This window comes from Sciurus carolinensis, chromosome 4 (assembly GCF_902686445.1).
Source record: "Sciurus carolinensis chromosome 4, mSciCar1.2, whole genome shotgun sequence".
NCBI classification, from domain to species: Eukaryota; Metazoa; Chordata; class Mammalia; order Rodentia; family Sciuridae; genus Sciurus; species Sciurus carolinensis.
In genome coordinates, this window is record NC_062216.1 from 118,948,729 (window position 1) to 118,974,111 (window position 25,383).

The window sequence follows — 25,383 nt, forward strand, 5'->3', positions numbered from 1 at the left end:
GTAATGGTGGTTGTTCTGGATTCCACCAGACAATAACAACAGTTCTTTGTTTGTAGACTTAAAAATAAATTAACTCCTCAAATCTTTATAGGTCCGTCTTGTTTACAGTGTGCTTTCAAGGGTACCAGTGATTTGAACCTGTATTACAACAATCCTGGGAGCAGTCAGAATGGTCATTTTTGTCTTGTCTTTAATGGGCTGAATATAATTTTCATCAATTTGTGATGCAATAATATAGACTAATTAAGTATTAAGTGTGTTGAAAACCAGAAAAATTACCATGGTATAAATGGGGCATGGCATCAAAATGACATGTTTTATTAAATGTAATGTGCAAAATAAAATGAAGTGACCTCTAGTCAAAAAAGGTACAAGACAGGAATTATTTAAAAGGCTTTAGTACTCATTTTCAATAAAAAAGAAATCTGACATTATAAAAATACATAAAATAGTTGTGGATTTATACCATTAATTTACATAAGGTTTTTTTTTTTTGCATAAAACAAAGTTATAAAATACTTTAAAAGGTATTTTTATATGAAAGTTACTCCCAGTATAAAATTTTTATAACTTTTTGTAATTTTGGTTCATCTGTATAAATAAGGCATTCTGTCCTTTTAAAATTCATAACTCCATTTAAAAACATAAGATTCTTTCTCAATTTAAATAAAAGTCCACTTGAGGTAGTATGTTAAAGCTTTTCTTTGGTCCCATTCAGTCTATGTGTCTAAGTCATAAGACTGGAAATTTGGAGTCCTGTAGTTTTCTAAGGTCTGTTTATAGGTACAAGTGTGATTTTCTTCCTGAAAATCTGTCCTTTCTTTTTCCTCTTCCTCTGACTCACAGTCCAAGTCGGGGGAAGAAGGAGCTTTCAAGCAAAAGGCTCTGGGCTGAAAATCTGATGGCTGTCCAAAGCTTGAAAAGGCATCTAGGTGAGGTCTCCTCAGGGGCTTTCCAAATGTACCTGAAAGAAAAACATCCCTTGAGCTTATGGGTCCTTTGATAGCATGTTAATCAACAGGATACATTGCAAATGAAGAAGCATCTTGCCCCATAAACATGAATAAGCTCTTCCTACATTCCACATCATGCTACTCGGGAGTCTGTACAACTGTGCTATGGACAGATTTAAGAATATATAACATATAATGCAGCAGATGACATCTGCACTCCATCTTATTTATATCCACTGAACAAGTGCATGTACTCTTTACCATTTCTCATGGCCTACAGTAATATTAATCATTGTACAATAAAGTGCCTGAAGTGTGCCAATACACATTCTCCCAAATCCTCCCTCAGTACTGAAGAGCCCACAATCTCCACGAAAGGCATTTGGATAGTAACATACAAGTTAACTGTGCCTGAATATAGAAAATTTCTTTTAAAATTGCCCTGTCTTCATTTTCATTTTACCAAGAAGGAAAATAAACAATCATACTGTGACAAAAATGCACAAATTTCTTAAAAGTTGTGTAAAATATTTTAAAATTCTACTTAAAAAAAAAAAAAATCAAAGCAAGTCCTGGTTCATTTTCCCACATTGCTCCATTCAGTGAAAAGAGGATCTCAGTTCTTTTGTACCATTGTTCCCATGCACTGGACCAAAAAATCCACAACGTACTCTTGGTGCCAGCCAGTGTCTACCACCACCAGCTTGAGCATTAAGACTGCGATGGCCTCCTTTGCCAAAGGTAGTCCAGCTTGTCTGACTAAGCAGCTGTTGCTAGGTAAGGATGCTGTTTTCCACCCCTCTGCTGTGGGTTCAATTAGGAGCCACCAGACATAACCAAACCACAATCATGCAGAGCACACAGCTCCACCCCAAAAACTGCTGGAGCCCAAAACCACTTTTTCCACATGGCTGACAAGCTTAGCTCCTAAGTCATTCCCCAAACTCTTGTCTTCTAGATGCCACACACAGCGTTACCCATAAAGCTCCCAAGGCTTAGTTATAGATTAAATACAAAAATCAAGTAAAATCCCCACCTCTGACTCCACATTTAGAAACACTTATACTAGCCAGTTGGATATCATGGTAACATCATTAAGAAAAAAAATCACTCTGACGTTCAAAGCTCTTGCTACATGCAACTTGGAGCATGGGTCTGGAAACTAGGCATCTACTAATTTAATAAACTTACCCATGAAAGAATTACTTGAAGTCACTGATGCTGGCTCTGGATTTGTACTAAAATCTAAGGAGGACTTGTTCAAACACACGTTTTTCATTGCGGGTCCTTCATTCTGAGAGTAACCGGAGTTAATTAGCTTCCGTACATGTGAAGGCCACCCTAGGTTACTGAAGCTCCGCTCACAGGGTTCTTCTGAGGAATGGGAACATGGGTAGCACTCCTTTTTCTTTATGTAACCAGGCTCATAGTGGTCCATTAAAGCTGTTCTTGGGTCTGGACTGCAACCTTTTTAATTGGGCATGCATATCAGAAGATATAGTTAGCACTTTTGCTAGTCTTTCTAGGAAACAGAGTAATAGGAAAGAACACCACACACCTGCATGATAGGCTTCGAAAGGATCTGGGCCATACATGTTTCCCTTCAAATACACAGGACCTGAAGATCCCAAAAAGGGACAGAGGAACGGATCTGTGGCAGCTTCCACATCAGCTTCACTGCTGTTGTCAATGTGGCAGGTTCCTTTAAAACACAAATCTGAGTCGAGTCAAGTTTGCTCCAGTGCCATTCAACGTTTACTACAATTTTAACATTTTCCATACTTTTAGATAGAAATTTGGATAGAACATGACATATAAGAAAAATCTGCATAGATTTATAGGTTTTTTTTCCATTTTTTTTTCCCAATTTATTGAAACCTATGGGTTATAACTGAGTAATGTGAGGCAGCTCACTGAAGGAGGACTTGATTGGCATTGAGCGGGGCATCTGGTTTCTAAGAGAAACTGATCTGTGTTTGGATCCTGCAGCCAAAGCACTAAAGGTTTAAACCACATCAGCACTACACCCTTTTCCTACAAAATATGACCAGAATCAAAGATTGGCATTTGACGCATGACCTCTTAGCACCCAGCTCAAAGATGAGGCTAGGCAATAAATAAATAAATAAATAAAAATCACATCATGGGCAGCTGAACTAACAATACAAAAATGATATGCCAGTTAGTAAAAGACAAGGATAAACAAGGTTAGAGTGGTCATGATAGGCTACATGCCTGGGAAGAGACCCATCTCTCCTGGCCTGCATCTGGGTGGCTTGATACTAGGCTCCAATTCTGTCTTTCAGGTTTTCATACATGTTGCTTTCATTAACCTCATTATATCTGAATGAGTTTGGGGCTCTGCTGTTTGCCACCAAATGAGTCTAATCAGAATATTCATGCCCAGATATTCTCGTTTCTACAGCACTATTACCAACTTGCCAAGCACCCTGTTAGGCTTTTTGTAATTGTTTGTCTCACCACTGACTAAACTGCAGAATTGAAAATAAATACTCTTCCCTCCTAACTGGGAAATCTGGCATAAAGCAAACACTCAAAAAATGCTTATGGTAAAAGATGGTAAAATGTTTGAAAATAACATCAATAGCTTCCACTTGCTGAGTCCTTGGTCTGTGCCAAGCACTGTGTAGTTTTCCATTTTCACAACCACCTAGCCAGGAAGGACTGTCACTGTCCAACCTACACAAGGAGTGTGCCAAGAGTGCTCCTGTACCATCTTGCCTCCATCGCTATCCTCAAAACCACGGAGCACCTAAAACAAGAGTCAGAATAGACATCTCTAACAGAAGGACTTTAAATCATTTGACTTTGGAGATCATGCATGAAATGTCATTTAAGGAAGGAGGACAGTTAGGGCCAAATATAAAGAAATATTACACTGCATGGAGGAATTAAAATTTGCCTAACCTGCCTGTCACCTTATATTGCCAGAAACAATGATTACTTACTAGTATTTAAGAGGATATAAAATTTATAATTTTAATATATAATACATATTATAACATATAATTTCAGCTTTGCTGTGATCTTAGGCCATGTCCTAAATATCTGTATTTCAATTTCTTGTGAAAGTTAGTATTATACCTGAGTCTTCCAGCATATGATTGCAAACAACTATAGCCATGGTTATTTTAAACACTCACCAGAACTGTCATGTTGTGGTAGGAAAAACCCACCTCCTGAAGAAGTGACGAACTGATGGTGGCTTCCACTTTCTGAGGAGATGTACCCATCCTGTCTGTCAGCTAATGTTCCCTGAGATGACAGATAACTAGGGATATCTGCTGGCAAGTTGGTCTCATCTGTAAACAACAGCATTCTGTCAACCAAAAGTGACTGTCATTGTCCCCCAGGCTTCCCAGAGAAACAGGAGATACTGCTTTAGTCAATCTACAAATGAAGTAAGGGAAGATGGACTCTGGCAAAAAACTATCCAGATGTGTGGTATGTAGGAGAGGCAAATGAGGGCTTTGGGGCTCTGGGAAGCACAAGCTGATGTTCTAGTTTATCACCTAATGAATGCAACTCCAAATTTCAAAAGAAATGTTTAAAAAGAGAAAAGGCTCAAGAAATTTCATAGGGTATTATCTAAACCTTTCAGTGATACTTGATTTGATATCTGAATTTGCACAAATTAGTCAAGTCAGCCTCTTCCTCACAACTACAATCTCAGTGAGGAGACAACAACACAAGGAATCCTGGGAAGCCCAGGGCCTCTCCTGGCTCTCCAGCACTGTCTTGTGAGACTATTTTACTCTGTGATTGAGATTATCATCTCTCAGTCACCAGGACAAACTAATGAGGTTTTGACACAAAGTATCAATCTTTAAACATTAGCTTTATTCCAGGCTGAGCGTTATTTTTAGTTAACCATATTTCTGTAGCTTGAAAGGAATGAGTCAACCTTCTGAAATGGGCTCAGACTGCAAGACAGAGTCTAGAAAAAAATGACTGCAGACCACGAACACGTGACCACGGCATCCCGCGCCAAGCTTCTGCTGACGCACCTGTATTGGTTATGCTGCAGTCCTCGTTCCTCCGCCGGGTGTGGTATATGATGACCACCCACACCAGCGACGTGCCCACCACACAGCACACCACGGCTATGATCACCACGCCCACGGTGGCCCAGCCGTCCTCGTCCAGCGACGGGGCGGTCATCTGAGGGGAGTCGCAGGTGGGAGTGGGGATCACACTGAGGCGCACGTTGCCCCTCTCGGTGCCAAGGGTATTGGACATTTCACACGTGTACTTTCCAGCATCGCTGACATCAGAGTCCACGATAATCAGCAGCTGATTGCCTGCTGCAAAAAAGTGCCTTTCGGTCACCACCAAAGGGCTGTCATCTTTGGTCCAATTCAGTCTGGGCGGAGGGCTACCGCCGGCGATGCACTGCAGCACGGCGGTCTCGCCCTTGGTTACGGTTCGGTCTAACAGTGGCCGCAAGAAGGATGGCGTTTCTGAAAGGGCAAGTTGCGTCTTTAATTTCCTAAATGAAATCTGGTTTCCATATCGCGACAACCAACACCAGCACTTTATTCAAATTGCAGCCTAAAATCCTGAGCTCCCCGAACAACCTGGACATACCTTTTAAAAAAGTCTAAAAACAATGCAACCTTTGGGTTTTGTTACTCTGCTTTCATTTACTCCTAACTCCTGGTAAGGAGGATAATTACTACTTTTTAGCTCAACCTCCTTCCTTCTTGCCAAGATCAGGAAACTGGAAGTGGGGGGAGTTGATAAAACGTTAAAAAAAAAAAAAAAAAAAAGAAAATATGTTAAAATAATTTGAAGTACTAGAGTGTGTTGACAGATGAAAAAAAAAAAAATTCCAGAATGCTTATGTTTTTAAGGTGAAACCTTCTAGTGTCAAATTCTTAGGTCTGTATTAAAATTCTGAAAATAATTTACTTTTATTATTTGGTATCTTAATAGGTTACTTTAACTTTTTCAAAGATACGTTTATGATAAATGTAGTCACAATTTTAAGAAGCATTTGCTTAGGTAAAAGATTAGTTTCCAGAGTGGTATGGGAGATTGAGAAGGGAGAACAGGTCCTTCCCAGTTTGTTCATATATTTCTTTTCTTTTTTGTTCTTTATAGTGTTAAAGACTGTGGAGACTGTGCAATGCACCCAGTAGAAAGTAGTAATTCCAGCAAAAATCAAAGGGGTCAAAGCTTTTACTTGTTCCCTCTCTTAGGGACAAATGGGCAAATTCATTTCCCAGGCCAATGACGTGGAGGTGTAATGTGCTGCCTGGTTTCACAGCTTTGGGGAAGCCATTTGTTCTTTCTAGGAACAAGTGGTGCTCTATGGTCTTGTTCCTGCCCTGCTCTCAGGTCTTACCACCAAAGCTCCAGCATGAGCCCATAACATCTGCAGGACTGACATATACTGCAGAGTGGCCAGAAATCCTCTTACCCAGCACAGTCAGAGTTGCATTTGCAGAAATGCTTCCTGCACTGTTCTGAGCTGTGCAGCTGTATACCCCAATGTCCTCTATCTTCACGTCCACGATAAAGAACACGTCATCCTCCGGCATTACATGCATGCGTCTCTCCCTTGCAGCGGGGAAGTCAGTGCCCCCATCCTTCTGCCAGGCTATCTGCGGGATGGGGTGTCCCATGGCCGCACACTCCAAGCGTGCCATGGCCCCGGCTCGGATGGTGAGGTCCATGGGGGTCTTGGTGAACGAGGGAAGCACTGAAATCAAAAGGCAGTGCAGGCATGAGTATCAGGACTTTTGGAGGGTTCACCTACCTCTGTCCCTTAATATTACAAAAGTCCTGTCAAAGGCAGGACAGGCTTATTTCTGATTTCACAACAGGGAAACTGAAATAGAGAGATGCAGTAACTTGGTCAGGATTACACAAGGATGGAAGGGATGGAGTCAGCATGACATAGAGGTCATGTGATCCTCAGACTGAAGGTCTTCCTGCTATATTCTGGCTACTTTTAGCTGAATCAATAACTTAGATCTTTGGCAAATCAATTTATCTCTTTCTACTATGACTATTCATTTAGTTTTTAAATTTTTTCTTAAGTCAATCCCAGAGGACCTAACATTTTATGACTTTAGATGTGTGTTCTGTACTACAATTTTAATTCAAAACTATTCTATGTGCCAGGCCTCAATAATTATTTGTTGAATGAAGGTGTTAATGATGTCATGTAAAAAGCTATCACACAGAAACTAAAGGTTAAATGATAAAGCTGGTAAGGGTCCTATTATAAAACTATGCCTGCTACACAAAGCAAATAGTGATATAACTATTAATAGTAGCTAACATTAACTGTATTTATAAGCACTACCTAGATTCCAATGCATTCTGCTAAGTCCTTTATACATGTTATTTTATACAGGAGGTAGGTACTATTATCCTTAATTAAAAGACTGGAAACAGGCACAGAGAAGTTGAGTAACTTGCTGAAAGCAACACAGCTATAACCTGGAGTGTCAGAATTCACATTCAGATCTCTGAGTTAAAGGCAGTGTGTTTTAATGATATACTTGGTGGCCTCTCCAATTAGAACAGTAGATCGTGAACTCCCACAGAGCAAAATATGTCAGACTTCAGTTGAGTCTGGTTCATTCTACCATATTGAGTGAGGTGTCTACAGTACAATACTGCTGGCTTAGATACAAATAACCAAAAATCTTAATTTTGTGGAGTAAGGGATAGGGAAAGGAAAGAGTCAGGTAGGAAACCATGATTCAGGAAAGACAGGGTTTGGAATGAGAGAGGGAGAGAGCAAACCAGTGGTTTCTGTTCCTAAAAGTTGTCTTCCAATGCAAAAGGAAAAGTAGGATTACATACTATTCACTGTAAGCTTGGCTTTGACAGAGTAGGAGGAACCAAAGTGATTGGAGATGACACACTGGTATTTCCCTTCGCTAGCAAATTCCACATTGCGCAGGCGAAGAATGGTGGTGTACTCCATCACCTCGCCACCCTGGGCCCGGAGGTGTGCATAATTTTCCATCTCGGCATCATGCAGTAGTTCATTGTCTTTTTTCCAGGCGAAAGTCATTGGGGAATCACTGCTGCTGGCAGCTGAGCAGATAAAACTCAAATTGGAGCCTTTTATTGCCGACTGTGTTTCTGGCTGAACAGTGATCTGGGGTTTGGGAAAATCATCTGTTCGAAATAGAGAGAAGGAAACAGAACAATGTAAAGGCTCGGAGTCCAAACGCTGCTCAAACCTGAGCACCAAGGAGCACAAAACCAATAGTGTCTTAGGCTCAACCTTTGTGTGTGTTTTACAGAGAGCCCAGCAGATGCAGCCGAAGCAATAGCCTGGGACAATATTTGTAAAGCAATCCATTCACGCACCTGGAGACAGACTGATCTGCCCGCTTGGTTACCTGAGAGCAGGCTGCTGTCTTGAAACTATCAGCAAACCCAGTTTATTCCAGATGCCTTGTGCTTTGTATAATGTAAGAAGAAAGCAGTCAAGAAGTCACGAGGGAAATTAGACATTATTTAAAACTGAGTAATGTGGTAGGATCACAATGGTTGACAACAATTAAATGATTATTTCCAAGAGCCAGCAGAGAGGATTTTCAATGTTCCTACCACCAAGAACTGATGCAGGTCTGGGGTGACAGATACACGTTGCCCTAATCTTATCATGACAGTATGTACATGTACTGAAGTGTCACACTGTACCCCATAAAGATGCACCACTAATATATGTCAACTAAACTATTTTAAAAAGAAGGAAGAAGTCAGGGAACTTCCAAGCTCATAGACTATCTTTGATTGCTACTATCAGGAATTATAAAATTGGTCCTGTATTCTCCACAAATAAGGAACAACAAAATTAAAGAAAGCAAACATCAGTCATAATAATCAGTATCACCAAAGACAGCAATTAACACCCCACTGACCAAATACATAGCCAACATTAAAAGCAAGTAATTCAGGTAGAGCCAAAAAAAGAAAGAAAAGAAAAGAAAATCCTGTAGTGAACTAAAAGAATCTCCAAGTCTAACAGTGAGACACTGGTTCTGGCCTGGAGTTTTGAGCAGCCAATCAATCATGCTGCTGTGCTACCTGTCAAAGCTACATTATAATTAGAGCTGAGCAAGTCTTTCATTCTAAGCAGTTATTTTAGTTCTCTGTTACTTTTTGGAAAAGTCACCTTTTTTGAACTTCAGTTTCTCAGAGATGGTCTAAACCCAGAAGGAAACATGTATTATTTGAGTGATCTGAAAAAAATAAGCTTTTATGAAGCACGGGGGATACCCTGATAACACCAATGCTGCCAATTTTCAGTGCTATGCCTGCATGTTGTAAATAAGATTTTCCTGAAATTCTCATCTGATAAATCAGTGTTCTGATTCATAATAAAATGTAGGTTAATATATATGTATTTATTTCAAACTAATAAAGAGTTTATTCTTAAGAGTAAAGAACTATGAAATAAGGACCATGGGAAAGGAATAGCTCAGCCTTTACAGATGAATGCCAAAAGCTTATTTGGATCCAAGAGCTACATCAGAGGTTTTATTTCCAGAAACTGCTGGCACTATTTAATGCTGCAACCAAAAATAAATAAATAAAATAATATTGTAGGCAAGGCAATGTCGAATAGATTTTTAAATGCTAGGGTGAAATATGCTTCTGTAAGATCTTCACACACTTGCTTAAATTTAAGCAAATTTGACTATATGTTTTATACATACATTTATTGTTATAAAGGTTTCCACAGTAGCTAACAGTGAATGGCAGTGTAGTGTAGTACAGTAGACAGAAAACTGCATCAGAGATGGAAACCTCAGTTTTTAATTACAATCTGCTACTGACTAGCTGTGTGATCTTTGGGTAAGCAGACTTATAATGCTGGGATTCTCAAATGCGACAAAAATGGACCTTAAATCATTTACTATGAATTCAAATTCACTATCACATGTAATCCTTTACCCACCAACCGTTAATTTTAAAGCAGTTCATAAATCCTGGCTACATAATTTTCTCTTTTCTGTAAGTTTTTTCAGTTAAGTCCCAGAGTTGAGAAAAGCAGAAAGCAGTTAAGAAACTTCCAGGCTCCTGGAATGCGAAGATAGTACATTTGCTACGAAACTACAATTTTCCCCATGTTCTCCGTAAATGAGGAACAGTAAAATTAAGAAAGCAAACATCCATCCTAATAATCAGTGTCACCGAAGACAGAAAGTAAACACCCATCTACCAAAACCAGAAACAAAATGAAAAGGCAGTAACAAAGCATCCACTTCATGGATGCAGAGACTAAGAAGGGCTGAGACTATCATTCAGTACTCTCAAGATCAATTTCACTCTTTCCATCAAACTACTGTGATGCCAAAATAAAGATGAAGAAATTTTAGAAAACTCTCTTTCCCATCTGTAACATTAGAATAATCAGCAAACTACAGATCCATTTTCCTTAACCTCAGCAGAAATAAAAGTTTTATTAAGAGAACGCAAATCTATTCAGAACTATTATTTGAACAAATGGGAAGGGACAAAAAAAAAAAAAAAAAGAATGAATAAAAATCAAGGGCAATACTTATACTCACCACACACAAAGCCATCTGGGCTAACAGCAAAAATGCTTCTTCCTTTTAGCAGCTGAGGATGGTCACAACTGGCATTTACAAAGCTCTGAAAGTTGTTCTCTGCCACCCACTGTGGGAGCCATTTTAGTTGGCAATCACACAAAAGGCTTGATGTATTTAGATGCCTGAGGAGAGTAATTACATTCAATTTGTTTTGTATGAAATGCAGATTTCTACAAGTAAATTATACTTAAGTAAATATTAACAAAGCAATGATTTTGGAAACCAAATACATACATTCCATGTTATAAATATTACATATTCTATCTTAAAATGCAAGAAGCCTACCTATCCTGGATTTTTTTGTTGTTGTTGTTGCTTTTTCCTGTCACTATTGTTCTTATTGTCCTACTGAAGCAGAAGTGCTGATGTATCAAAATTCTTAGTACTGAAACACTGCCACTATATTTAAGCACCGTACTCCATGTGTACCACAAATTTAAGTTACAAATTCAAAACAGAAAGCAACAGAAACTCCTGTTGCAACAAAAGACGCGAATAATCAATTCCTTTTCGTGTATAAAATGAAGTCACGTTAGGAAAGTGCTAGTCACTTTAGAGACACATGGCTGGCTGACACACCACAGGACAGCCTGTCCCTTCTGTGCTTTACTTGAGGTTCTTGGAAGGAAGAGAAAAGCTTACAGTTGTTGAAGTTTTCTTCATTTGTGAAAAATGCATTGCCTTGTAAAGACAATAATTGCGTTGTCACTCAGGTCTCTGAAAGAAACCAAATCAAACATGTCGTGGTCATTTTGGGTCATCAGGCAAAGTGTGTGCCACAATACCCATCCCACTCACCAAGCAAATACTCTGTACTGAAATGTAAGAAGGGGGACAGCCAGAAGAATCCATTACAAAGCATGGTTGAAGAAGAAGCTCCATGTGTTACACTGGCTCTGTGACGGTGAGAGGTACTTTCTGTCACCACCAGGTTATTGGCTCCTAAGGGCCTGAGTGGTTCTGCTATATTATTTTATTGTACTTTCATTATTCAAAGTAGTAACCATGAGATTTTTTAAAAATACAATAAAATCTCCCATAATTACATGTTCTAAACCATTATTTTATAGAACATTTCTATGACATGTACTCTGTTTAGTGATTCACATATATCATTGTATTCATTTCTAGAATAACCCAGAGGAGGATGGCCTTGCCCCCACCAGCCCAATTCTGCCACACAGAGCTCATTCACATAAGATGTTCAGACAAGATGTACTTGTTAAAACAAACACTCCAGTAGGACATTCATAAAATGAGAGAATCTTCTGGGCTGATTTTATTTTTAAACTGGCACTTTTATAAACTTTTATTTGAATCAAAATATTGGCCACGATGATGCCTACTGTTTTTCTTTAAGGAGGTCAGAGTATACAAAAGAGGCAATTATGAAGGAGACAAGTGACAAAAGAAGACAAAGTAACAAGGTGCCAGACATGGCTATGGAAAGAGGCTGGGAGAGGCAAGGAAGGGTTAAAGAAAATTGAAGCAGAGGTTAATACTCCACTGATCCACTAAATTCCACTTTCCCAGAAATGGAATGGGCCAGATGACAAACCCTTTTGGCTAGTTTTCCTTTGAAAATAATCTGTTTCAATAAGTTCAGCAATACTAGTCCAGCCTTCCAGAACTCAGCTTTGCAGAATCATTCTTCTACAGTTTTCACCGCTGCACTGTCAGCAGGGCTAGCAATCCAAATCTCTCTCAAATTAACTGTACAGTAAAAAGTGACTACAAGGTGGTGTAGAGATAACACTAAATCTCTGCTTTTAATATATGGTCTGAAGTCTAAGCCAACTGCATATTTTAAATATAACTTATTTTGTTCAGTTCATAGGTACTAAAACTTTAGTTATAAGCATTCCTTACACATTTATTTTGCTGTACATTATACAGATGTATATATCCCTGGGTATGAGTAACTGGTCAGTTCAGTTAGTAATAATAACACAGTGTACAGGTAGGTTGGGATTCCTGCCAACACTGGCCAGTTTTCCCTTCCTAATAGCTGAAAATGCAGACCCTCTAAATCTTATTTCAGAAATGTATGCCTGGGAGGTCCTGAGTGGAGGCAGAGATTAGGCAGGCAAAGGACCCAGGGAGGCAGGGACTCCGTGAAAGCAGAGGGAATCCTACCTCTACCAGATGCTAAGTTATGGGTCAATAATGAAGGAGAATGGGGGTGCGGGATGGGGAATGGGTTGCACATTTATACTAAACAAAGGCAACAAAAAAAACTCAACATCCTGTTAAAATCCTCCTACGCCATTCTTGGGGATTATGGAGAACTGAATTTTGCTTCAAAATGCAGCTCATTTTCTTAATTGTCCAGTGGAATCAATGAACTTATAGGACCTCTGTTTAACCTAAAGATAATAGAAGCTACTGAGTAATATTCTCATAAGGGTTAAACGAGACTATATAGAAATACCTGGGGCCATGTCCAGCATGCACTAACTACACAATGGGTAGTAGGGTTTTTTTTGTTTGTTTGCTTGTTTTTTAATTAAATGCATCACTACTTGAGAAAAGTGAAGAAAATCCAAAAATGAAGTAGAGCAATGTCCTTAAATGTATAGCAAAACACAGACATGTACCAGTACATTGAAAGATGGATGATAGATATGTAAACACATTTTGTGGTACTGGGAAAATGACAAAATTGCACTCTGGTTTGTTTTATCTTTCAAGAAACACCTCAGACTACCTTGAGGATACTTTAATTCCATTTACTCACAGATGTTCTAATGCATCCAAGCCAGTGAAGGCTTTTTGGTAATAGATCGAATCCGGTTCCCTGGAGTATTCTGGGGGAAAAATAACCAGAACAGAACAGTTAATTACAAAGAGACACTTTGCTGGTGGAACTCTCATAAAAACAATTGCTCTTTAAATCATTGTGAACAAGTCTATTTTCATCAATTAAACAATACATCTCATAAACTGTATCCATTCTATAATTTGATTTTCAAAGCATTCAACAGTGAATTTGAAAATAATAGGTATTTAAGAAGTTACTCTGATGGTGACATTAAAGCACTGTTTTTTGGTCTTTTTAGGATAGAAAGGAACTTATTTCAAGAAAATTATTTCAGATAAAGCAAACAATAGTGAAGATTCTTCCCTTCCTCCTCTGTGTACATCTTCACAGTCAGCTTAAAACAGAATTTGGCCCTCTGTAAGAACATTTTATGTCTAAATGGTTTTTTATCCTGTATTTTTGGGAACTTCTGTAGTATTAATCACTGGATCACTCTGTTTGAAAATTCATGTGAATAGACTGCAACACAGAGGGTTTCAAAATGTTCACGTTAAGAGTTTTATGGTTTGGAGATGAGACGTCCTCTGAAACGTTCGTGTGGCAGTAGCTATGTTCACAGGCAAAATGACTGGATCATCATCAGTGGATTAATCTGTTTGATGGATTAATAGTTTGAATGGACTACTGGGTGGAAACTATAGGCAGGTCACTGAGGGTGTGCTCTTGAGATTATACCTTATCCCTGGCTCCTTGCACTCCTGCATGCGCTCTTTCTCTCTCACTTCCTGGTTGCCATTAGTTGGGCAGCACTCCTCCACCACACTCTTCCTCCATGATGCTCTGCCACATCTCAGGCCCAGAGCAATGGAGTTGTCCAACCATGACTCAACCTCTGAAACCATGGCCCCAATAATCTTTCCCTAATCTAAATTGCTCTTGTCAGGTTATTTGATCACAGAAATGAAAAGCTGATAGTAAGTATGCTCATTTTTATATAATGATGATTCCCAAAGTCTAAGAAGTGAAAATAATTTAAAATTAGTTATTATTAGCAGATATTAAAATTAGTTATACACCTAAGTGTTGATTTTTTTTTCCTTTTATCCAAGAAGAAAAGTTAATTATTATATACACATCTTGTATTCATTCAGGGGAAATGATACAGGGTAGCAACCAGATTACACATCTACTTCTAATCTCTTTACAGTGTCAATTTGTGGAACCAACTTCAATTAAGACAAAAATTTTAAGTCAAAGAGTGAGCCAAATTATGAGGCAAATTATACTCACAGCGTCTCAGTTTGTCAAGCCCAGAGAAAGCACCATTCATGTCTTCAATAGTCCATGAAATCTCATTGTTCTTCAGATCCCTAATTAAAAAAGCATTCTCTTAGAGAGATGCTTCAGAAGCCTAAGAGCACCACCCAGGTGGCATGTCATTCGTAACACACTCCTCCTAATTCCCCCCATCATCTCCACCTTTTTCAAACCATAAACCCTTCACTCTCCGAGGCATCTCTCATAGCCTGCACTCTTCCCTCGACTACATTTTAAGTTTCTGCCTAAAATCCAAATAGTTGACTCTGGCTTTGTTAATTCTTCTATCAAGATGACTAAATTCTGAAGACTTGAAGAGTCTGAAAACTGCATTAAACTTTAAAAACCACCGTTCCAACCACACAAGCAGGAGTTCGCCAAAGCATACAGCGTCTTTCAATTATGTAATGCTTCAAACAGGGAACAGAGCACAAATTTCTGACAGTGCACAAATCAAAAGCCCATTGCACAATGTTAAATTAACATCTGAGAGATTTTTCAAAGGTCAATTAATTCAACTCTCTTTCCTTTCTCTTAGGACAGAGGTCATGTTGTGGATATAACTGGCATGACAAGCAGGCATCACCCTTCATTGCCCTTTTATAATATCTTTTGGCTCTGGGTAATTTTTTTTTTTAATTTTTTATTTTTGTGGTGCTGAGGATTGTGGTGCTGAGGCTTTATGCATGTGAGGCAAGCACTCTACCAACTGAGCTATACCCCCAGCTCTGCTTTGGGTAATTTTTAATCTGCATTTTATAAAGAAAAATTAGTGGATTTAAAGCTGTGTCCCTTTTCGACAGGTACCAACTTTGTGGAGATCCTGAGAAGGTTAACCGTAATCGTTCAATAATCTGATCACTGTCCTTTTAATCCCTTTATGAAACACATGTGGATGAAATGGATCCATTTCAATCAAACTGTTCTGGAAAAGATTAAATGCTACTTTTGAGGCTATACACATTTCCTTGACAACAAAGGAAATCTGCTGAGAGAAAAGTGGGCAGATTTAGGAACCAATTAGGTTCATGTACCCAGAGCAGAAAGTGTAACTTACAAAGTCTTAAACTGGAAAGCCCCCGGAAGGCACAGTCAGCGATGTACTGACTTTGTTGTTCCCAATATGCAGTGTGTTTAGCAGGCTCAGGCCAAGGAAACTTGAATCATCTAACCTCGATAAGTGGTTGAAAGTCAGGTCCCTGTAAAGAAAAAAGGAATTTAAGAAAATGGCTTTGACTTTTCCATTCAACATGATGATTCGTTTCCTGACGGACAGGTAACAAATGTAACTATAATAATCCTTGTTTTACTCAGGTAAACATTATTTCTATTTTCAATAATTAAAAACAACAACAAAATCATCATGATTGCTTTTGCCTGTGCACCACAAAACAGCAGAGTTGGCTTCAACTTATCACAACAAAAATATAACAAGGTTGCATGTGAAAAAATCTGTCACCTTGGAAACTTTGTTATGAAATTTCACAGATCAGTGGTAAGAAGCTCATGCTCTGGCATGATCCCTGCTCTCAAACCTGAGAATAAAAGGCAACTCACAGCTCACTGAGTTTCTGGCAGAACTCCCAGGCATCAGGGCTGATCCTGTTGATGGCATTCTGGCTGAGATGAAGTTCCTGCAGCATCAGCAAGCCATAAAGCCAGCCTTGGTAATCTCTGTTAGGTTGTTGTGGTCCAGCTGCCTACATTTATAAGAAGAATCAAAGGCAGGATCCAAAGTCATTATCGAGTCTCTTCAAAGGGGACATACAATTCTAACCAAGTACACATTCCCATTGTTTAATAGGTATTTAGTTCTTGCTATAAGAAGATACTGGCAGAAAATGCTCAAAGTCTTTCATGTTTACCATGCTTATGAACTTTTAACCAGATTACCTAAAACAAAACTCAATACTAAATTATAAATAAGCTGTGGCACTATGGGAGTTTAACACAGTATTTCAAGTAAGAGCTACTGAATCTTCACTGGGCATCTTATCATCCTGCTTCCTGGGTGGAAAACTGTGGGAACCCACACTTACAAAACTTCCATGTTGCTGAGGCCCCAAAAAGCTCCATCCATAAGTTTGGTTACTCCGTTCCTTTGCATTTTCAGAGACTTCAGAGCACTAAGCCCTTGGAATGAGAGTCCATCTACATTTTTAATCTTGTTTCGGTTCAGTTCACTGCATTGGATATGACAAATTAAACAGTTAGCTTATATGACAATTAAATTCTGGAGGGAGTAATAAAATATGTCATTACTACAATATACTTAACCCAGACAGTGTTAAATTACATAGAACATTTTTAAATTTCTAAACATTTTTATTGAGAATAATTTCAGTTTATTAGCAGTGAGTGAATTTCTGTCCGAAATATGTGATGTAATTTTGGAATAATAAAATATTGAAAACAGACTGCACTTGAATTTCTAAACCGCTGTCCATTCAGTATAGAGGCAAATCAATTAATATTTGTTTTAAGTGATCCAGAATGAGGACATTAAACATTTCACTAAAACATGAGGTCTTTTCAGGATCAGGGATATCAAGGGTATCTTGTTCTGTCTGCTTACAAAATTGGTTACCATCTTCCTTGATTCTTTCAGGTTTAATTATTTCTTTTAGGTGGTAGTTCTCTACCTTGACTGCACACTGGAACCACGTGGGGAGTTTTAAAAGTTACTGAAGCCTGGCTCTTACCCCCAGAGGTTAAATGTAATTGGTCTAGGGCGTGGCCTGGGTGCTGGGATTTTTAAAAACTCCCCAAGTCTCTGTAATGTGCAGCCAAGGCTGAAAACCACGACTGCAGGAGCCTGTTCACAGATCATTCTCCCATTATTACAAGACAGTTCTTACAGCCTCTTAAGCTGTCGAGGCCTCCTGGAGTTGTCAGCATTATTCTCATAAACCACAGCTGTTGAGAGCCCCATGATTTCTCTGGTGCTGCAATGGCACCTTTGTAAGGGGACTGTTCGATGATAATACTGTTCCCTCTTTCAGTAAGAATCTTGCTATCTTGTCAGGAAGCAGCTGGTACTAGGTAATGGCTAAGGATCACCCTATTCAGATTCTACAAACCCCAGCTCTCAGAGGAAGGGTGACCATAAGCTTGTTCCAAAATGCCTTTGGCCACAATGTGGATGAGAACACAGACACCAGGGTTTGGAGGAGGTGGGACAGCGTCCAAGAGGACACTTGACTTACAGGTGTTGTAGTTGGGGCAGTTTAAACATCTTGGGTGGAATAGTCGAGATTCGGTTCCTGTTCAGCTTCAACACCAGGAGTGTGTTGGCCAAATTGTCAAAATACCCAGGTTCCATGGATGTGACAACGGTTGCTGTTGATGTACCTGTTGAATGTTTGAGGATGAGTTGCTCTTTCTGGTTTCTCTTGGGAAGTTTAAGTGCATGCAACCTCTGCATTATAAAGAATCTCCAGAGCCTAACATTCAATGGACATTTATATTAATTATCCTTTAGGTCCTTGTGGACAAATGTTGATGAAGATGCACACAAATGGGGCAGGGGTGGATAGCTCAGAGGTTAAGTGCATGTTTGGTATTTGTGAGGCTCTAGGTTCAATCCCAGTACCAAAATCCATAAGCAAATAACAACAAGAACATCATACATACTGCTGGGGAAAGAGTGGAAGATCTGAAAGTTACAAAACTCTGTTACAGGTAAGTCTCTACTTTTGTGACACTCATTTATTAATTAAAACACAGCAAGCCGGGTGCAGTGGCACAAGCTTATAACCCCAGTGGTTTGGGAGGCTGAAGCAGGAGGATTGCAAGTTCAAAGCCAGCCTCAGCAACTTGTGAAAGAAACCCTGTCTCAAAATAAAATATAAAAAGCACTGGGGATATGACTCAATGTTTAAGTGCTCTTGGATTCATCCCTGGTAGCAAAAACAAAAAACAAACAAGCAAAAAAAAAAAAAACCACCAGAGCAAAGTTTAATTTTGATTTTTTTCTAAAGAAGCACTTTCACACAATTTTTTAGATAGTCAAGATAGTCCAAAAGTGTCAGAATAAAATGAAGATTGTGGTTACCACAAATTTCAAGTAAATAAGACAGTTAGTTACATTTTTTGATCCATTAGTAGTTAGGCAGAGTTCGTTATATCTTAAATTTTAAAATTTCATTATAACATGATATTTTCATTGCAGATAAAAAACTTTTGGTAGAAAAAACTTCACTTACAGATATTTGAGTTGAAGGGGTGGAAATGCAGTTTTAAGTTCTGAAATATTGTTGCTGCTTAGATCCAAAGTTTCAAGGACTGAAATTGTTTCAGATGTTCAGGTAATATCTCAGCAATCCTATTTCCAGCTCTGGAATTAAAAGACAGCACAGATAACTAGTTTAAATGGCACAAAAAAACTGAAAAGGAAAAAAATATTTTCTATTCCTACTGAAATGAGAAAAAATCTTCTATTCTTAACTTGTTCTTCAAAAATATGGAATACTGATAGAAACAGTACTTTCGAAAGTGAAGCAGCAATACCACAAACACTTTAATTTATTCACTGAATCTTAAATCATATTAAGAATGTATGCAACACATTCCTACAAGTTTGATATGATTTGGCAGTGCTGTCTAAAAACTATCCACTGAAGACAACATGCTATTTTTTGCAATAGTTCTTCTCATTTTATTACATGGTAAGTGAAATTCCTACTAGCCTCAAGAGGGAACACAAGCACTGGTGAAATTATTTCCCACTTCTTCTTCTTGATTCCTAATCTAATTCTTGTCTTGAAAAGTACCCACACTACAGGTGCCAATGAACTTCAAAATACTCATCAGAATGGGCTTTTTTTAGAACCATGCTGGAAAGATTGTTTTTTCCTTTTAGTAACAGCAAGTTACAATGCATTGCCAGAAGCTTCAATTCCAGTAGAGACACCAGGGCTTTCAATATTATAAAAGTATTATATAAGAGCACACCAGTCTAATCCCTGGCAGTTAGGTTAAGACAGGTTTGACATTAACAGTCTTAAACACTAAACCAAGATGCCCAGCACAGGAGCCACTAGTCACATTTTAATTAATTAGATGTTAGAATTTAGTTCCTTGGTTTTAGCAGCTGGTCAAAAGAGACAAGGCACACAGTTCTGTCCCACCATTGTGGACAGTTCTGATGGTATTACTGGACTTCACATGGCAGGAAAAACAGGAAAACAAACCAACAAAATAAAAAGAGGCCAAGTCAAACCTCTTAAAAGGACATCAACACTACTACTCCCAAGGGGAAATTCAGCATAAGTGACAATTTTGTTAGAAAACAGGAATGAACAGACAAGCAAGTCATCTCAACTGCCATACTAGATCAGGTAGCTTGGTCTTTTTAAACCATGATTTGGCAAGGGGAAATTAACATGTCAAAGTAGAAAAGTTGGGAAGCTAAGAGTCATAGGAAGGTCTTCTCTTCACAACCCAAGGAAGGGTGAAACAATCTGTATGTTCTAGGCAGAACTCTATGTTATAAAGATCACACCATGTGTTTCTATAGTCTGCGGTTAATCTTCACTTAAGAAAATTTAGAAAATACGTCTCATATGTATATCTCTTTTACCAATAGCTGATTTCGGTAGAGATTGAGTTTGTTAAGTTCTTCTGTGTTAGTATAACTCTCAGGTATCTCCCTACCTCAGGAGGTTCCTGAGTTAGGTGTAGCTCTTACATATTTTCACCAAATCCTACACTGCATTCTGACATAGCATGTCCACTGCTGGTCTTCTCTGCCATATTGCAAGTTTCTTAGAAGCAGACATAAGTCCTTATCTGTCTTGGAATGTGTATGAAATCTAGTGATGCTGAGCACAAAATAGGTGCCAAGCTCTATGCTTAACATTTCTCATATATTATGCCATTTAATCATAAAATAATTTCCCTGATAGAAATTTAACAGATCATTTTAAAATTAGGAAATTAGGACTTTTAATGTAACAAGCTGAGAATTTCTGAGCCATTTCACAGAATAAGTCTGAATTGGTCCCAAAGCAATTCCTGAAGGCTTGTCTCACAGGATACAGAGTATCAAAGATATTTTGGCAATTAAATTCTTATTGGAGATGCACCTTCAGAAAGATCTAAAATGCTTCACCTTGCAAAAATGCTCAACTTCTGACTTCATATGGATGTGGGAATCCACCTGGTTCCCTAAGCCTTCACCATGCTGACGCTCACAAATGCCCCAGAACAGGACCTCTCCCACCTACACTTGACCCTCCGGAGTTAGAAGGTTTTATTTATGAATATGTGCAAATGTGGGGTGCTGTTTTCTCCCCAAGAAAGAACAGTAAGAGGAAGAAAATGGGCCATATGTTCTGTATTTAAACAAAAAACTAACACAATTAAAAATATTGTTAAAACCAACCCACTGTAAATGACTTTTACAATCTGGGTGGTGGTGTCATTTTTTATCTTTAAAAATTCAAGTCATTAGAGAATCTAACTCCATTTTTAAAAGTAATCCTGTACAAGCCTAGAAAATACATATCTTAAGAGCTGAACTTGGTGATTAAAAGTGAAGTTAAAAACAAATAATATTAGTGGTTCTGTGTACAAGTCACAAATTAGCAAGCCCCTCAGATTCCCATAAAGTCTTCCAGAATTTGTTTAGAGTCAACTCAGCCATGACCTCTGATTTTGACCATTTCCCACATCTGGATTCGCCAGTGCATAAACTCCTTGATCTAGTTGTGAGGTACAGGGTAATGCAAGTGAGACAATTAGTCAATTTCTAGGTCCCGGAGATGGAATCAATCCAAGGGACAAGCCACAGGCCCTCAGGGTCAGGGTGTGTGGGTTAAACAAAACCACGCTTTAGGGGACAAAAATATTCTCTAAAATACATAAATCAACATTTGCATTATCAGGATGTCCTCCCACCAACAGTACAGTAACCCTGAAATGTCCGAGTGCCCCTTCTCTCCAGACCCTGCCCTGTCCCTAGCTACATCTCCTTTCAAATTCTGCATCTGGTTTTGGCCCCTAGGCAGTCTGGGGCTAGTATAGCTACACTTATACAGTATTTTAAAACAACAGAAAGAAAACACTCAGCTAGAGATTTTTTGCAATAAATGGAGCAAATTAGGTTCTTAGGGAGAGAGAGGGAGACTCACAGGTGTCTATCACCCTGGTCAAATAAGGTTGCAAGATAACAGACCATACAATCTTTGGTTTATATATTCGTTGTTTATAAGGTAATTATGAACAAGGTATTAAAACTGCCAATTACTTGAGTGACGAATAAAATTTCCTTGCAGTAAAAGTATGCTCCAGCCAAAGCCAGCAATTTCCTGAACTGCACACCTCCTAAATTGCAGTGTGAAAGTGCTCAGTTATAGATGGAGCATGCACAGTGCAGTCTTTGTCAGCTCTCCTCCCCAGCACAAAAATCCCTTACAACTGCCAGAATAATAGCCCCTGTATCACAAAAATTTAAATCTGTCCTAATAGAACTGAATTAAATCCAAATGCCAGTTTCTTATTAGCTCTTAGACTAACTGGCAAATTACCACCTGATATATTTAAAACACAAACAAACCCCCTCCCTTAAAAAAAAAAAAAAAAAAAAAAACAACAAACTTGCTCTTCATCATGAAAGAAAGGTAAAAAGGCAAGATCACAGTAAAAAATTAGATTTAAAAGTCTCTATCATCTGAAACTTCCAAAGTAAGTATATTTCACAAAGTGGGTCACAAAGAGCCATTTCTAGAAGACAAAGATTCAATTCAGCTCTAGCTTTCATTTTTCTTCAAATATGGATAAATGCCAAAGTTGATCGACACATTAAAAAGCATTGCGGCTAATTAATATTTTTGGCAGGGCATGTGCAACACTTGAACAAAAACAAAACTGTGTCAAGACCTTTTCTGTTACTTAAGTCATGTAGAAATGCCATCTTTCCATTGTTCAAAACTCAGAACATAGTACTGTAAGCATTGAAAAGTACTTTAGCTTCATGTAAACCCACCTTAGAGACTAGAAATATTTGGTCTTCTATGTTGTTTAGAGTACAGGGAGTTCCACAAACCATTGCTGAGATGAAGTATAATTAACCCCTGTGGACAAACAGACCTGGGGGTTTGGTTGTTGGGGGAGGTAGATGGTTCTCTCAGGCTTATAAGACCACAGGAAAAAGAGGAGTCCCAGATATTTCAGCCTTGGCTTCTTAGGTTCAATAATAATGGCTTCATTCTCTTGCCAATTTCATCTTTTAACCCACTTTGCCAAATACCTTTAAAATGTGGAGGCAGATGTGGCTAATATTGCCATCTGTGAAGTAGTGCTAGAGAGAGACCTATCCATTGACCAGGATGGAGATGCCTTGACCCCACCAAGGCTGAAGTTTAGTGGGGAGAACAGCAGGCAAGCAGGGGAGGTCAACAGGGTGGTAAGTGCTGTGAGAGGAAGAAGAGGGAGCAGAGTAAGTAGAAAGGGCAGACTCTCCAAGAGGCAGTGGAAAGAGTGGGGCGTGGGCACTAAACTTGCCAGGGGAACTAAGCTAAGACCTGAAGGATGAAGAGTTAGCTCCACAGCAAGGGAGAGAGGAGGCTGGTATTGCTCCAAGCAATGTAAAGACATATTCAAGACTCAGGAAAATGAAAGTGAAGCAAGGCTTCTACCCTTGGAGGAAATGAAAAAAAAAAAAAAAAAAAAAAAAAAAAAAAAAAAAAAGCCTTGATGGCTGGAGTTCCCAGTTAGAGACTGGAGAAATGTGAAGCTCAAAAATGAGTTGGCTGAGAGGAGGAGAGTAGGTCAAGTGGGGCCCTGGAAAACCACGTCAGGCAGCTGTGAGGAGAGGTCACAGGATTTCTAATGGTAGGGGTCACATGTGCTATACTGGGGCTGCTCTGGCAGCTGTGCATATAAAGACTGGATAAGGGCAGACAAGAACAGGTGCAGGGGCACCATGTAGGAGGCTCCTAATATTTTTGGGTCTAGGGACTGAACCCAGAGGTGCTTAACCACTGAGCCACATCCCCAGCCCTTTTTATTTTTTACTTTGAGACAAGGTCTCACTAAGTTGCTTACCACCTCACTAAATTGCTGGAGCTGGCTTTGAACTTGTAAGCCTCCTCAGGCTCCTAATTGAATGCAGTGAACAGAAGAGTTTGCTGGCGCCATGGTGATGGCCTAACTACACATCAGCTTGGGGTGGGGATCACTTTTCCTCCAGTTTCCAGAGCACAGGCTGAGCTCTTTTCTCCTGCACACAAGCTCAGTTTTTCAGCTCTCCAGCTCTATCCTTAGGACCAAGCTCCAGAGTTGCCATTAATTCTATTCATTATCACTGTGTTCTGCGTTTTGGTGGTTTGTTGTTTCTGTTGTTTTGGTTTGAGGCCTTCTAAGGCATGTGGTGCAGACTAGCATCCACCTCTTGCTCAGGTGCGATATGCTAATGATCAGACCAGCACAATTCTAGCATTATAATGTGTCTATGATCACTAGGAAATTGAATTGTGTTATTTTCACATATTAGAAATGCACACATTTCACCAGCTCTGAATGCAAATCGGGACTAAACTAATAACGGTAAGATACAACTGATGAAGTTAGTGACAGGGTCACTTGATGTGATGATGATCAGTTCTACTTCTTGATTCACTGATCTCCAGGAAGCAGAAGTATCTCAAAGCACTCATGCACTTTTACGTGAATATAATAAATATTGCTATTTACTTCTGGAGTTTGAAAGGAGAACCACAGAGGAGATATTTTTTGTTGGTGAGGAACCAGAATATCAGGTTTTTTTCACACCAGATTTCCTGAATGAATCATGTTCTAGCTTCTTGATGAAGAAGAAACACCTATCAATAGTTTCAACAATCTCCCATCTATTGCACAAGATAACAAACAGCTCAAAGGCCTTGCAATTGTGAGGTAAAAAGACCTGTAATCTTGGCTGCAGAAAGAAGGGATGTACATGTGGCATTTTCCTTTTGGAGAGGACGTGTGCACAGAAGTGTAATTCGAAATCAATTTTTATATGTTTGCAATGCCCTCACTTCTTACAATGTTATCACTCTAACCACACCCTGTAAGTCCAATACAGTTATTGCAATTAAGAATTGCTTACCTGTGGTCATTCCATACAAACCACCATCAAGTAAGCATATTAAATGTATTGACTGGTACAGTCCGGCTTGGTCAAGAAAATGCTGATTTCTATATATAATTTGTAGGCAAGCAACTTCACACCATTTTTAAAGAAGTTATAAGTTGTTAAAGAAAACACTATATTTTGCGAACACATTAAACGTCACTTATTTCCAACACTACACCCCCTCCACCCACATACTCTCATAAAAAAATAGTATCCTTGAGGCTCCTTGAAAACTACTTTGGCTGGAATAACTAAGATCTCATAATATCTGACTTCTTTTAACAGAAAGATTTGGCAAGCAAAGAACCTCTCCCATACAGATAAAAATAAACTGTCTCTGCTCATCTCTTTTCTAAAAAGATAATTAAGAAGTTTCATTAAAAGAACACATGTTTGGACTGGTCCACCAGTACTGTGGCATCAAAGAATAAAGTCAAGTGAGGAAACTTCTGCAAGGAGACAGATTCTTGATTAAGGACTAATGATGCTAACCAGCAACTGAGCCATGGGGTAAGGAGCAAAGACTCACTTCTTTCAGCTCAAAGTCAGGTCAACATGATATTTAATTATGTCTTGGATCACAAACAGGATTAAGATGGCTACAACACAGTGTTTTAATACAGA

General features: G+C 38.9%; 1 protein-coding gene across 1 annotated transcript in view; it reads right to left on the minus strand.

The window, feature by feature from the left end:
- Positions 1–295: 295 nt before the first annotated feature.
- Lrig3 (leucine rich repeats and immunoglobulin like domains 3) overlaps positions 296–25,383 on the minus strand; it is a 44,781-nt gene continuing 19,693 nt past the window's right edge. Inside the window, 22 exon segments of the mRNA XM_047550824.1 lie at positions 296–964; positions 2,145–2,420; positions 2,512–2,655; positions 4,118–4,276; positions 4,982–5,434; positions 6,397–6,678; positions 7,794–8,114; positions 10,520–10,683; positions 11,204–11,278; positions 13,299–13,329; positions 13,332–13,368; positions 14,005–14,006; positions 14,613–14,692; positions 15,693–15,744; positions 15,747–15,838; positions 16,197–16,305; positions 16,308–16,339; positions 16,679–16,822; positions 17,846–17,970; positions 17,972–17,990; positions 18,845–18,923; positions 18,926–18,975. Of these exon segments, the coding sequence (XP_047406780.1) occupies positions 720–964; positions 2,145–2,420; positions 2,512–2,655; positions 4,118–4,276; positions 4,982–5,434; positions 6,397–6,678; positions 7,794–8,114; positions 10,520–10,683; positions 11,204–11,278; positions 13,299–13,329; positions 13,332–13,368; positions 14,005–14,006; positions 14,613–14,692; positions 15,693–15,744; positions 15,747–15,838; positions 16,197–16,305; positions 16,308–16,339; positions 16,679–16,822; positions 17,846–17,970; positions 17,972–17,990; positions 18,845–18,923; positions 18,926–18,975 (2,971 nt within the window). The 3' untranslated portion in view covers positions 296–719.